Consider the following 13,423-nt stretch of genomic DNA (forward strand, 5'->3'; position numbering starts at 1 on the left):
GCTCACAAACAGGAAGAGACGCAGGACACGCCCCCACTGACATAACAATGACGTCACAGGCCACTTCATTCACCTGTCTGTCAGTTTTATTAAAATAATGTTTTTTATAAAGTTATGATTCTTTATTTTCTATAAATGTGGTCATTATAAATAAAGGGGGGGGGGCAGATGAAAGACGATAAACGCATCATGGTGACACCAGGACCTTTCCCATGGTTTTTAAAGAGGCCCTGTTCCCGACTAGTGTGTGTGTGTGTGTGTGTGTGTGTGTGTGTGTGTGTGTGTGTGTGTGTGTGTGTGTGTGTGTGTGTGTGTGTGTGTGTGTGTGTGTGTGTGTGTGTGTGTGTCCGATGGTCTACAGTCAGACTGAGGGCCTGTCTGGTCATGTCGTATGTCGGTTGGAATACTCAGGTATGTCTGTCACACCCTGATTACACACACACACACACACACACACACACACACACACACACACACACACACACACACACACACACACACACACACACACACACACACACACACACACACACACACACACACACACACACACGCTAACCAGGTAGCAGGTGTGTTTTGTGACAGAAAGCGGTGAATGAAATTGAAAAATAACAAACATTAAACTTCTTCATGTTGAGATTATTTCCCAGCATGCTCCTGTGATAACGTTTCACACACCCATGATACTTTGCACATGTATGTTTGAGTATTTTCATCAAAACAGAAACTCTAAACTGATTTCAACAAATGTCTCCCCTAAGCTCGATATTTCATAGATTTAAAGGCGTCTCTAACCTGTTGCTGATCTGGATTGTAAACCAGTTAAAGGGAATACCGGCGGTCACCGTCTGAGACACTGGGATTGTATTTCACCAAACCATACTGGTATCTAATAATAGAATAACCAAATGATGTGTAAATCAGAGATGATGGTCAGCACAGCGCTCTCAGTCCAGCTGTACTCTCTGCTGCAGGTTCCAGGTTCTGATAATGAGCTTCCTGTAAATACATTTCACAGCTGATCAGTTAATGGGGGGGGGGGGGGGGGGTGCACTGGTTTCCATCAGCAGCAGCTGCAGAGATACAGAGACACTCAAGTCCATCACAGACACTTCCTGTATCAGAGCCCAGGAACAGGGGGGTATAGTATATGTATGTAGTGTAGGACGTCTCCTCCAGAATAAATGATTGTTATTTTCTGCTTTAATCTTTTAACCTTTCTAATTGAATATAATTACAAAATGTTGACCTTGAATGATTTTCTTTGAAGGATAATCATAACATTTTCCCTCTGAAAACGTCTCTGACACACCAGACGTTCCACTGTCATGGCTGTATATTCTGAAGCTTTCTACAGCACTCACACACTCACACACACTCTATCAGTGAAAACATGTCGAACAGGACTTTTTATGGCAGTATTTTCTGATTGATGGAGAGAAACACAGAGACATCTCTGTTGAAACCTTTGAGTAAACATAAAACAGGAACATGAGCCTGGCTTCATCGCATGTTCACTTTTCTATGATGGAGATGAATATTTAGTAAGGTAGTGCCTTGTGAGGAGTGGTGGATGATCTTTGGTAGAAGTGTAGTCTAAATGCAGAAGGCCAGGAGCCTCTATCAGCGGGCAGATAAGCAGTGAATCTCTGTTCCCTAAAATGGACTCTAACAGCCAAAGGTCCTGAAGCTGCCCTCGTGGTGTCTGCACATCCCAGATAAATGTGGTGTCATCTCCTGTGGTTATCTCCTCAGCAGTTTTCTCCTAATTTGGTCCGTGTAGCCTCTGTATAAACGTCCGCCTGCTGTGAGGAGTCTGCAGTTCAGCATCAGAGTCTCCAGAGCAAACAGTCCTTCTTCTTCTCTCCTCCAGCAGCCGGATCCTCCAGCATGGGTGATGTTCTGATGGCCGAGTTCGGGAAGGCTGCTCCTTTCCTGAGGAAATCGGACAAGGAGCGCCTGGAAGCCCAAACTAGAGCTTTTGACATCAAGTCCGAATGCTTTGTAGTGGACGACAAGGTGGAATATATGAAGGGACAAATCCAAAGCAAAGATGGAGGCATGGTGAACATCAAGAAGGAAGACGGGACAACGGTCACCGTGAAGGAGTCCGATGTCCACCCTCAGAACCCGCCAAAATTCGATAAAATTGAAGACATGGCGATGTTCACTTTTCTCCACGAGCCAGCCGTGCTGTTTAACCTCAAAGAGCGCTACGCCGCCTGGATGATCTACACCTATTCTGGGCTCTTCTGCGTCACTGTCAACCCCTACAAGTGGCTGCCTGTCTACGACTCCGAGGTGGTGGCGGCATACCGAGGAAAGAAGAGAACTGAGGCCCCCCCCCACATCTTCTCCATCTCTGATAACGCCTATCAGTACATGCTTACTGACCGGGAGAACCAGTCTGTCCTCATCACTGGAGAATCCGGAGCAGGTAAGACTGTGAACACCAAGAGAGTCATCCAGTATTTTGCCAGCATCGCTGCAGTTGGCAAAAGAGACCCCAGCAAGGGCACGCTGGAGGATCAAATCATCCAGGCTAACCCCGCACTGGAGGCCTTCGGCAATGCCAAAACGCTGAGAAACGACAACTCATCTCGTTTTGGAAAATTCATCCGAATTCATTTTGGGACAAGCGGCAAGCTGTCATCTGCTGACGTCGAGACGTACCTGCTGGAGAAGTCCCGCTGCACCTTTCAGCTAAAGGCTGAGAGGAACTACCACATCTTCTACCAGATCCTGTCCAACCAGAAGCCAGAGCTTCTGGATATGCTGCTGATCACCAACAACCCGTATGACTACGCCTACATCTCCCAAGGAGAGGTAGCCGTTGCCTCCATCAACGACGCAGAGGAGCTGATGGCCACCGACAGCGCCTTCGATGTGCTTGGCTTTACTGCGGAAGAGAAGATGGGTGTCTACAAACTAACGGGCGCCATCATGCACTACGGCAACATGAGGTTCAAACAGAAGCAGCGTGAGGAGCAGGCTGAGCCAGACGGGACAGAGGCGGCAGATAAATCAGCTTACCTGATGGGGCTAAACTCTGCCGACCTCATCAAAGGGCTGTGCCATCCCAGAGTCAAAGTAGGGAATGAATACGTCACCAAAGGCCAAAGTGTAGACCAAGTCTACTACTCCATTGGGGCGGTGGCTAAGTCCGTATACGAAAAGATGTTCAACTGGATGGTAGTGAGAATCAACCACTCCCTGGACACCAAACAGCATCGTCAGTACTTTATAGGCGTGCTGGACATCGCTGGATTTGAGATCTTTGATTTCAACACTTTTGAGCAGCTGTGCATCAACTACACCAACGAGAAGCTGCAACAGTTTTTCAACCATCACATGTTCGTTCTGGAGCAAGAAGAGTACAAGAAAGAAGGGATTGATTGGGAGTTCATTGACTTCGGGATGGACCTACAAGCCTGTATTGACCTCATCGAGAAGCCATTGGGGATCCTGTCTATTCTGGAGGAGGAATGCATGTTTCCTAAAGCCAGTGACCAGACCTTCAAGTCCAAGCTTTATGACAATCATCTGGGCAAAAACAGGATGTTCGAGAAGCCCAGGGCTGCAAAGGGGAAAGCAGAGGCTCATTTTGCCCTGGTTCACTATGCTGGCACAGTGGACTACAACATTGGTAATTGGTTGGTCAAAAACAAAGACCCCCTGAATGAAACTGTGGTTGGTCTTTACCAGAAATCTTCTCTGAAGCTTCTCAGTCTGCTGTTTTCAGCCTATTCAGGGACGGACAGCAGTGAAAAAGCAGGTGGGAAAGGAGCCAAGAAGAAAGGTTCTTCATTCCAGACTGTGTCAGCCCTTCACAGGGAAAACCTGAACAAGCTGATGAACAACCTGAAGACCACACATCCTCACTTTGTCCGCTGTCTGATTCCTAACGAGAGTAAAACCCCGGGGATCATGGACAACTGCCTAGTGATGCACCAGCTGCGCTGTAATGGTGTCCTTGAAGGCATCAGGATCTGCAGGAAGGGTTTCCCAAACAGGGTTCATTATGGCGACTTCAAACAGCGGTACAGGATCTTGAATGCCTCTGCCATCCCTGAAGGCCAGTTTATCGACTGCAAGAAGAGTGCGGAAAAATTACTGGGATCCTTGGACATCGACCATACTCAGTACAGGTTCGGTCACACAAAAGTTTTCTTTAAAGCTGGTCTGCTGGGCACACTAGAGGAGATGCGTGATGAGCAACTCTCCCGAATCATCACCAGGATCCAGGCTAATGCCCGGGCCATCCTCATGAGGGCTCAGTTTGCTGCGCTGGTTGAACGTAGGGATGCCCTGATGGTCATCCAGTGGAATCTCCGCTCCTTCCTGGGTGTGAAGAACTGGCCCTGGATGATGCTCTTCTTCAAGATCAAACCTCTGCTGAAGAGTGCTGAGTCGGAGAAGGAGATGGCCAACATGAAGGATGAGTTTGGCAAGCTGAAAGAAGCTCTGGAGAAATCAGAAGCAAGACGTAAAGAACTAGAGGAGAAAATAGTTAGCATTCTCCAAGAGAAGACTGATCTGAATCTGCAGCTTCAGTCTGAACAGGACACACTAACAGACGCTGAGGAGCGCTGCGAACAGCTGATAAAGAGCAAGATTCAACAGGAGGCCAAGCTGAAAGAGATGACTGAGAGACTGGAAGACGAGGAAGAGATGAATGCAGATCTCACAGCTAAGAAACGGAAGCTTGAAGATGAATGCTCTGAGTTGAAGAAAGACATAGATGATCTGGAGCTGACTTTGGCAAAGGTGGAGAAAGAGAAACATGCCACGGAGAATAAGGTGAAGAACCTGACGGAGGAGATGGCTTCCCAGGATGAAAACATCATGAAGCTAACCAAAGAGAAGAAGGCACTGCAGGAGGCTCACCAGCAGGCACTGGATGACCTGCAGAGCGAAGAGGACAAAGCCAACAGCTTGACCAAAGCCAAGTTGAAGCTGGAGCAGCAGGTGGATGATCTGGAGGGCTCGCTGGAGCAGGAGAAAAAAGTCAGGATGGATCTTGAGCGCTCAAAGAGGAAGTTCGAAGGAGACCTGAAACTGACTCAGGAGAGTGTGATGGACTTAGAAAACGATAAGCAGCAGCTGGAGGAAAAACTAAAAAAAAAAGATTTTGAGATTGTCCAAACAAATTCAAAACTAGAAAATGAGCAGGTTGCTTCAGTTCAGCTCCAGAAGAAGCTGAAGGAAAACCAGGCGAGGATAGAGGAGCTGGAGGAGGAGCTGGAGGCTGAGCGAGCAGCTCGAGCCAAAGTGGAGAAGCAGCGCTCTGATCTTTCCCGCGAGCTGGAGGACATCAGCGAGCGCCTGGAAGAGGCCGGAGGAGCAACGTCAGCGCAGGTGGAGATGAGTAAGAAGAGAGATGCAGAATTTCAGAAGCTGCGAAGGGAGCTGGAAGAATCCACTCTCCAACATGAAGCCACCGCCGCCTCCCTGAGGAAGAAACACGCCGACAGCGTTGCTGAGTTGGGCGAACAGATCGACAACCTGCAGCGTGTGAAGCAGAAGCTGGAGAAGGAGAAGAGTGAGCTGAAGCTGGAGCTGGATGACTTATCCTCCAACATGGAGAGTGTGGTGAAAGCCAAGTCCAACATCGAGAAGATGTGCCGTACCATGGAGGACAACATGAATGAGTACAAGAGTAAATATGAGGAAACTCAGCGAGCCATCAACGACTTCACCACCCAGAGGGCCAAGCTGCTCACGGAGAATGGGGAGTTTGGACGTCAGCTAGAGGAGAAGGAGTGTCTGATATCACAGCTGACCCGAGGGAAGAACTCGTACAACCAGCAGGTGGAAGATCTGCGCCGACAGATGGAGCAGGAAGTCAAGGCGAAAAATTCCCTCGCCCACGCAGTGCAATCGGCTCGCCACGACTGCGACCTGCTCCGAGAGCAGTTTGAGGAGGAGCAGGAAGCCAAGGCCGAGCTGCAGAGAGCTCTGTCCAAATCCAACACCGAGGTCTCAGCGTGGAGGACAAAATATGAAACGGATGGAATCCAGAGGGCGGAGGAACTGGAAGAAGCAAAGAAGAAACTGGTTCAGAGACTGCAGGAGGCTGAGGAGGCCATCGAGGCCGTGAATGCAAAGTGTTCATCTCTTGAGAAGACCAAACACCGCCTGCAAAATGAGATTGAAGACCTGATGCTGGACCTCGAGAGATCCAACGCAGCATCTGCCGCACTAGACAAAAAGCAAAGGGCCTTCGACAAAGTCATGGCAGAGTGGAAGCAGAAGTTTGAGGAGTCACAGTGTGAGCTGGAGGCCTCTCAGAAGGAAGCCCGGTCTTTGAGCACTGAGCTCTTCAAACTGAAGAACGCCTATGAGGAGTCTCTGGATCAGCTTGAGACGATGAAGAGAGAGAACAAAAACCTCCAAGAGGAGATCTCTGATCTCACCGACCAGCTGGGGGAGGGTGGCAGGAGCGCTCACGAATTGGAGAAGATCCGGAAGCAGCTGGAGCAGGAAAAGGCAGAGCTCCAGTCTGCCCTCGAGGAGGCAGAAGGTTCTCTGGAGCATGAAGAGAGCAAGATCCTCCGAACCCAGCTGGAGTTCAACCAAGTGAAGGCGGACATGGAGCGCAAGTTGGCAGAGAAAGATGAGGAAACGGAGCAGGCAAAGAGGAACTACCAACGGATGCTAGATTCGCTTCAGTCCTCTCTGGAATCTGAAACCAGGAGCCGCAACGAGGCCCTGAGAGTAAAGAAGAAAATGGAAGGGGACCTGAACGAGATGGAGATCCAGCTCAGCCAGGCCAACAGGCAGGCAGCTGACGCCCAGAAACAGCTGAAAACCCTCCAGGCATTGCTGAAGGACTCTCAGCTGCAGCTGGATGATGCACAGCATGTGAACGATGACCTGAGAGAGAACACCGCTCTCCCCTGGAAGCCCCGGGAAATTAACCTGACCCCGGGCCCCGAGTGGGGGAAACGGGGGCCCCCGCCCTGGAGCAAACAGATAAAAAAAAACCCCCCGGGAAAAACGGGCCCCAAACGGGAAAACGACTGACCTACGGACCCGCTGCAGCTCCTGCACCCCCAGAACCCCCACCCTGATGGGCCCAGAAGAAGAAGCATGAGCGGGACCTCGTGAAACATGCAATTTGTGAGATGGAGGCCCAAACGGGAGAACCCCCAATCCCTTGGGGGGGAAAGGCAAAAAAGGGCCTTTCAGGGCGCAGCCATAAATGGCCGGGGAGTAAAAGAAGGACGGACACCAGCGGCCCCCCCTGGAGCGCAGAAAAGGGAACATGGAGAGACCTTTAAAAGACCTGCAGCACCGCCTGGTAAAGCCGAAGCAATCCCATGGGGGGGGCAAAAAAAGGAAAACTCCAGAAACGGGGGCCCCCCCAATAAAAGGGAGCTGGGAAGGGACGGGAGGCGGAGCAAGGAGGGGAAGGGGAAGTCCTTTAAAGGGGGTCCCCCAAATACAGGCCGCGTAAAGGGGAGCCCCATTTTCCCAGCCCCGGAAGCCCCGAAAAAACCTGGCCCCCCTTTGCGGGAAACCTGGGGACAAGCTTAAGCGGGAAAGTGAAGCCCTAAAAACCCCGGCTGCTGAGGGGCCGAGGAGGCGGCCAACGGCAACGGGGCCCAAAACTGCGCAAACGGGCAGAAACGAGCTGGATGAGGCGGAGGGGGAGGGCGACATCGCTGAGCCCCGGGGTGAAAAAGTGAGAGCCAAGCCCCGGGGGGGGTTTCCCAAAAAAGGGGCCCCGGACAAGTGGGGGCCCCTGCAGGTCAGGTGTGTGGTATTAAAACTTTAAATTTCTAAAAAAAAAAAAAATGCATAAAGTATGAAAAAAAACAGATAACCCCGAACACAGCGGAGAGGCTCTTTAAAAGGGGTTAGAGCCCTCTACATATATATAAAACCGAACACAGCAGGAGGGGGACTTTTTTAAAAAGTAGGGGAACCTACATACTGATATACACCTGAACATCACAGGAGAGGACTCTTTAAAGAAAGACTTAAAATACTAAATTTACCCTGAACATCACGGGAGGGGGACTCTTTAAAGTAGAGACTTACATACGATTTTCCCAACCCGAACTCAGAAAGGGAGGACTTTTTAAAGTAAGCCCTCTACTTTCTGATAAACCCTTTGGAACATCAGCGGGAGGGGATTTCTTTAAAGTAGAGACTCTTTTTTATTTGAATATACACCTGAACCTCGCAGGAGAGGACTTTTTAAATAAGACCTACATACGATTTTACACCGAAAAAACAGAAAGGAGAGGACTTTTTAAAAGTAGAGACTCTACATACTATATACACCTAAAAAAAGCGGGAAAGGGGAAAACTTTTTAAAAGGGAGAGACACTACATAGGGATTCACCTGAACTCACAGGAGGGGACCTTTTAAAGTAGAGCCCTTTACTTTACCCTGAACATCAGCAGGGAGGACTCTTTAAAAATAAGAAAACTACATCCCTGATATACACCTGAACATAACAGGGAGGACTTTTAAATTTGGGGACCTACATACTGTTTTATACCCCTTAACTTTCACAGGAGAGGACTCTTTAAAAGAAAAAATTCTACATAACCCCCTTTTAAAACCCAAAACAAAATGGGGAAAAACTCTTTAAAGTAGAGCCCTTACAAAACCCCTAAACATCAGCAGGGAGGACTCTTTAAAGTAGAGACCCTACTTTAAAAAACACCTGAAAAACAGCAGGAGGGACTTTTTAAAGTAGAACCTAAAATACTGATATAAAACCCGAACATCAGCAGGAAGGGACTCTTTAAAGTAGAGACCACATACTGATATACCCCCTGAACCAGCAGGAGAGGCCCTTTTTAAAGTAGGGGACTCTACATACTAAATTACACCTGAACTTCAGCGGGAGAGGACTCTTTAAAGTAGGGGACACAACTTTACTGATATACACCAAAAATCAGCAGGAGAGGACTTTTTAAAAGGAAGACACTACATACTGATATACACCGAACTTTCCGAAGGAGGGGACTTTTTAAAGGGGAAAAAAGAAAAAATTTACATACTTATTTTCCCCCCCCCCCACCTGGGAACAAAAAAAAGGAGGGGACTTTTAAAGGGGGGGAAGACCAAAAAACAGATAAAAACAAGGGGGAAACATCCCCGGAGAGGAGGTTTTTAAAGTAGGGGACACTACATAAGATATAACCGAACATCAGAAGAAGGACCCCTTTAAAAATTTAAGACTCACAAACTGATATAAAACCTAACATCAGCAGGGGGAAGGACCTTTTAAATTTGAGACCTACAAACAAAAAAACCCCTGAACATCAGCAGGAGGGGCCCTTTTTAAAAGTAGAGACACTACATACGGTATACACCTGAACATCAGCGGGAGAGGACTTTTTAAAAGGTAAGACTCTACATACTGATATACACCTGAACATCAGCAGGAGAGGCTTTTAAAAAAGTAGAGACATTTAAAATACTGATATACCCCTAAACACAGCAGGAGGGGACTTTTTTTAAAGTAGAGACACTTTTTAAAATGATATAAAACCGAAAAAACACAAGGAGGGGGATCTTTAAAAAGAAAAGGAGACTCTACTTTCTGATATAAAATGAACATCGCAGGAGAGGACTTTTTAAAAGTAGAGACACTACATATGATATACACCTAAAACATCAGCGGAGAGGCTCTTTAAATTTGGGGGATCTACTTTAATGATTTTCCCCTAAACATCAGAAAGGGGGACTCTTTAAAGTAGAGACTTTTTCATCCAGATATACCCCTTTAAAATCAGCAGGTAGGCCTCTTTAAAGTAGAGACTCTACATACTGATATACACCTGAACATCAGCAGGAGTCCCTTTTTAAAGTAGGACCCCACTTTCTAAATACACCGAAAATCAAAAGTAAGGGGGCCCCTTTTTAAAAAGGTAGAGACTTACAAACACCTGAAACATCACAGGAGGGATTTTTTTTAAAAGTTAGACCTACTTTATAAATATACCCCCTGAACATAAGCAGGAGGGAAATTTTTTAAATTTGAGACTCAACATACACCTAAAACATCAGCGGAAAGGGGAAAACTCTTTAAAGTAGAGACTCACTTACACCTGAACATCAGCAGGAAAGGACTTTTTTTAAATTTGAGACTCTACATACACCTGAACACAGCAGGGGGGACTTTTTAAAAGAAAGGGACGTACATACCCTAAATAAGCGGGAGAGGACTTTTAAAAAGTAGGGGACTCAACATACGTATACACCTGAAAACAGAAAGGAGGGCTTTTTAAAGTAGAGACACTACTTACTGATAAAAACCTGAACATCAGCAGGAGGGGGACTTTTAAAAGAAGAACACTACTTTATGATATACCCTAAAACATCAGCGGGAAAGGGCCCCTTTTAAGTAGAAACTACATACTGTTTATAAAACCGGGAACATCAGCAGGGGGAGGACTCTTAAAGTAGGGGACATTTCCCATACTGTATCAATGAACATCAGCAGGGGGAGGCCCTTTTAAAGTAGGACCCTACAACTGAATACCCCTAAACCCATCGCGGGAAAGGGGGCCCCTTCTTTAAAGTAGGACTCAACAAATGTTATACCCTAAACCCATCAGCGGGGAGAGGACCTTTTAAAGTAGAGCCACTCCCATCTGATATAAAAACCTAAACCCATCGCAGGAGAGGACCTTTTTTTTAAGAGACACTACTATTTTTTTAAAAACCCTGAAAATCGCAGGAAGGACTCTTTAAAGTAGGGACTCAACATACGGATATACCCCTGAAAAAACAGCGGGAAAGGGGGACTTTTTTAAAGTAGAGACATTCCATACTATGATTTACCCTGAAATAGCGGGGGGGGCCCTTTTTTAAAGAAAAGGGGACTCTACATACTGATTTTCACCTAAAACCATCAGCAGGAGGGAACTCTTTAAAGTAGAGATTTACATACTAAATTTTTACCCCCTAAACCCTTCAGCGGGAGGGGCTCTTTAAAGTAGAGACTCCTCTACTGTTATCACCAAAAACTTCACGGGGAGAGGACTTTTTAAAGGGTGAGACACTACATCCTGATTTTCACCTGGAACACAGCAGGAGAGGACTTTTTAAATAGAGACTTACATAGGAAATACCCTGAACATCAGCAGGAGGGGACCTTTAAAGTAAGAAAAAAAATTACTGATGTACCCGAACATCAGCAGGAGAGGACTTTTTAAAGAAAGAGACATTTCTTACTGATTTTACCCCTGAACATCGCGGGAGGGACTTTTTAAAAGTAGAGATTACATACTGATATACCCTAACTCAGCGGGGGGACTTTTTAAAAAGTAGAGACTTTTCTTACTGATTAAAAACCGGGAACTTCGCGGGAAAGGGACTTTTTAAAAGTAGGGGGCACTAAATACGAGGGGACACCTGAACATCGGGCGGGAAGGTCCCCTTTTAAAGTTAGGGAACTACAAAATGAAAAAAAACCTAAACATCGGGGGGGAAAGAGGTCTTTAAAAGGTTTGAGACTTTTCATACTATGTACCCTGAACATCCAAACCAGTCTGTGATTCTTTTTTTTTCCCACGGGGCTTTTTTTCATGAAGGCATCAAGGAAAAACAGTTTTAAAATTCTAAAAGTTTTTTTTGTTTTTTTTTTAAGGGGGAAAAAGCGTTCGAGGTCCCAAACCCTTTTAACAAAAAAAAATGAATCTGTAAAAGAAACAGCTGAGGTTCAATTTGATTTTGACTTAAAGGAAAAATAAATGTTCGGGGGGAAAATTTTGTTAAAAGGTTTTGCTTTCGGTTTTTTTAATTTAAACCTTTATAATATACAAATAAAAATTTCCCCTTTTTTGTATATTTTTTTTTGAGTGGTTCCTTTTATTTCCCCCTTCGCTTTTTATTTTATTTTTTAATTAATGTTTTAAAAATTTCCCGTTTTTTTGGGAAAAAATTCAGGGAAAATGAAGGAAAATACATGAGGAAGGAAGGAAATTCACAGCATAAAAATCTTTTTATTCTGCCTTTTGGGGGATTTATTAGGATTTCTTCAAATCTGGTTTTTTTTAGTTTTATGCAGTTTAAAAAACCTTAACGAATAAAAAAACCGATGTCGGGTGTTTTTGTCTTCTTTTTAACCCCTCATTGTTTTTAATGGTTTCCCTTTCCCGGGAAGTTTCATAAACCCCCCCCTTCAATGAGACATGATGTTTATACATATTCAAATAAAAACCCTTTTAAAAATTTTTGTTTATTTTATATCTGGACGATGTGAAAAAACTGCGCTTCCGAGCCTTTAAAAATTTAAAAGCACAAAAAACCCCCAACACACAATTCCATCCACTTCCTTTTTAAATCAATGTTTTTTTTTTTTCATCCCATACCCCTGCGGGAGAAATCACATCATATATTTAAGAAAAATTTAAAAAGTACTCAGATCATTATTTTGTAAAAGTAGAAGTACTCCAATCATTATTAGAAAAAGGGTAAAAGGGACTCGTTAATATCCCTTAGTAAAAGTAAAAGACTCAGTTTCATATATTTTAGTAAAAGTAGAAGTAATCAATCATAACTTAGTAAAATTTGAAGTACTCAGTTTCTTTTAAACTTATAAAAAGTAGAAGTACTAGTTTTAAATACTTAGTAAAAGTAGAAGAAATCAAGATCAATACTTAGTAAAAGTAAAGTACTAAATTTTCATATATTTTAGTAAAAGGGTAGAAGTACTCAGTTCTATATAAAAAAAAGTAGAATATTTCAGACTTTTTATTTGGGGTAAAGTAGAAGGACTCGACTTGATTTGAGAAAAGTAGAATTTACTAAAGGTTTTTGTATTTGAGTAAAGTAAAAGGGTACCAGGTCTTTTTGGGGGGGGGAAAGGGGAAAAAGGAAACCGGGTTTTTTTCTTGAGAAAAGGGAGAAGTACCAGATCGTCCCCAGGTTAAAGTAAAAAGTACTCGGGTCTTTACTTGGGGTAAAAGTAGAAGTATCAGGTTTTTGTACTTGGTAAATTTGAATTACCCCAAGATCTTTAAAATTGAAATAGAGAAGTATTTAAAGGTTTGCTTGGTAAAGTAGAATTTCTCGGGAATCTTGTACTTGATTTAAATTTTAAAGTACCCCGGGTCTTTTTAAAGGGAGAAAAGTAAAAGTACTCGGTTTGTACTTGAGTAAAAGTAGAATCTAGGTCTTTTTTGAGAAAGGGTAAAAGTACTCGGTCTTGTTCTTGAGAAAAGTAGAAGTATCGGGTCTTGTATTTGAGAAAAGGGAAGAATTTACTCAGTTTTGGGTCCCTTGGTAAAGTAGAAGTACCAGGTCCTTGTATTGAGAAAATTTGAAGTACTCAGGCTTGAAATTTTGGAGAAAAGGGTAGAATTTACTAAAGGTTTTGTATTTTGAGTAAAGTAAAAAGTACTCAGGTCTTGTACTTGAGTAAAGTAGAAGTACTCAGGTCTTGTACTTGAG

The 13,423-nt window shown here is 44.7% G+C and overlaps 1 protein-coding gene across 1 annotated transcript; it reads left to right on the top strand.

Annotated features, from left to right (window-relative positions):
• Positions 1-1,751: 1,751 nt before the first annotated feature.
• Positions 1,752-7,026, top strand: LOC134877189 (myosin-6-like). The gene has a single exon (XM_063902608.1). It carries the CDS (start codon positions 1,891-1,893, stop codon positions 7,024-7,026), a length of 5,136 nt encoding a protein of 1,711 aa, XP_063758678.1. The 5' UTR covers positions 1,752-1,890.
• Positions 7,027-13,423: the final 6,397 nt, after the last annotated feature.

Source organism: Eleginops maclovinus, chromosome 15 (genome assembly GCF_036324505.1).
Source record: "Eleginops maclovinus isolate JMC-PN-2008 ecotype Puerto Natales chromosome 15, JC_Emac_rtc_rv5, whole genome shotgun sequence".
Taxonomy (NCBI): domain Eukaryota; kingdom Metazoa; phylum Chordata; class Actinopteri; order Perciformes; family Eleginopidae; genus Eleginops; species Eleginops maclovinus.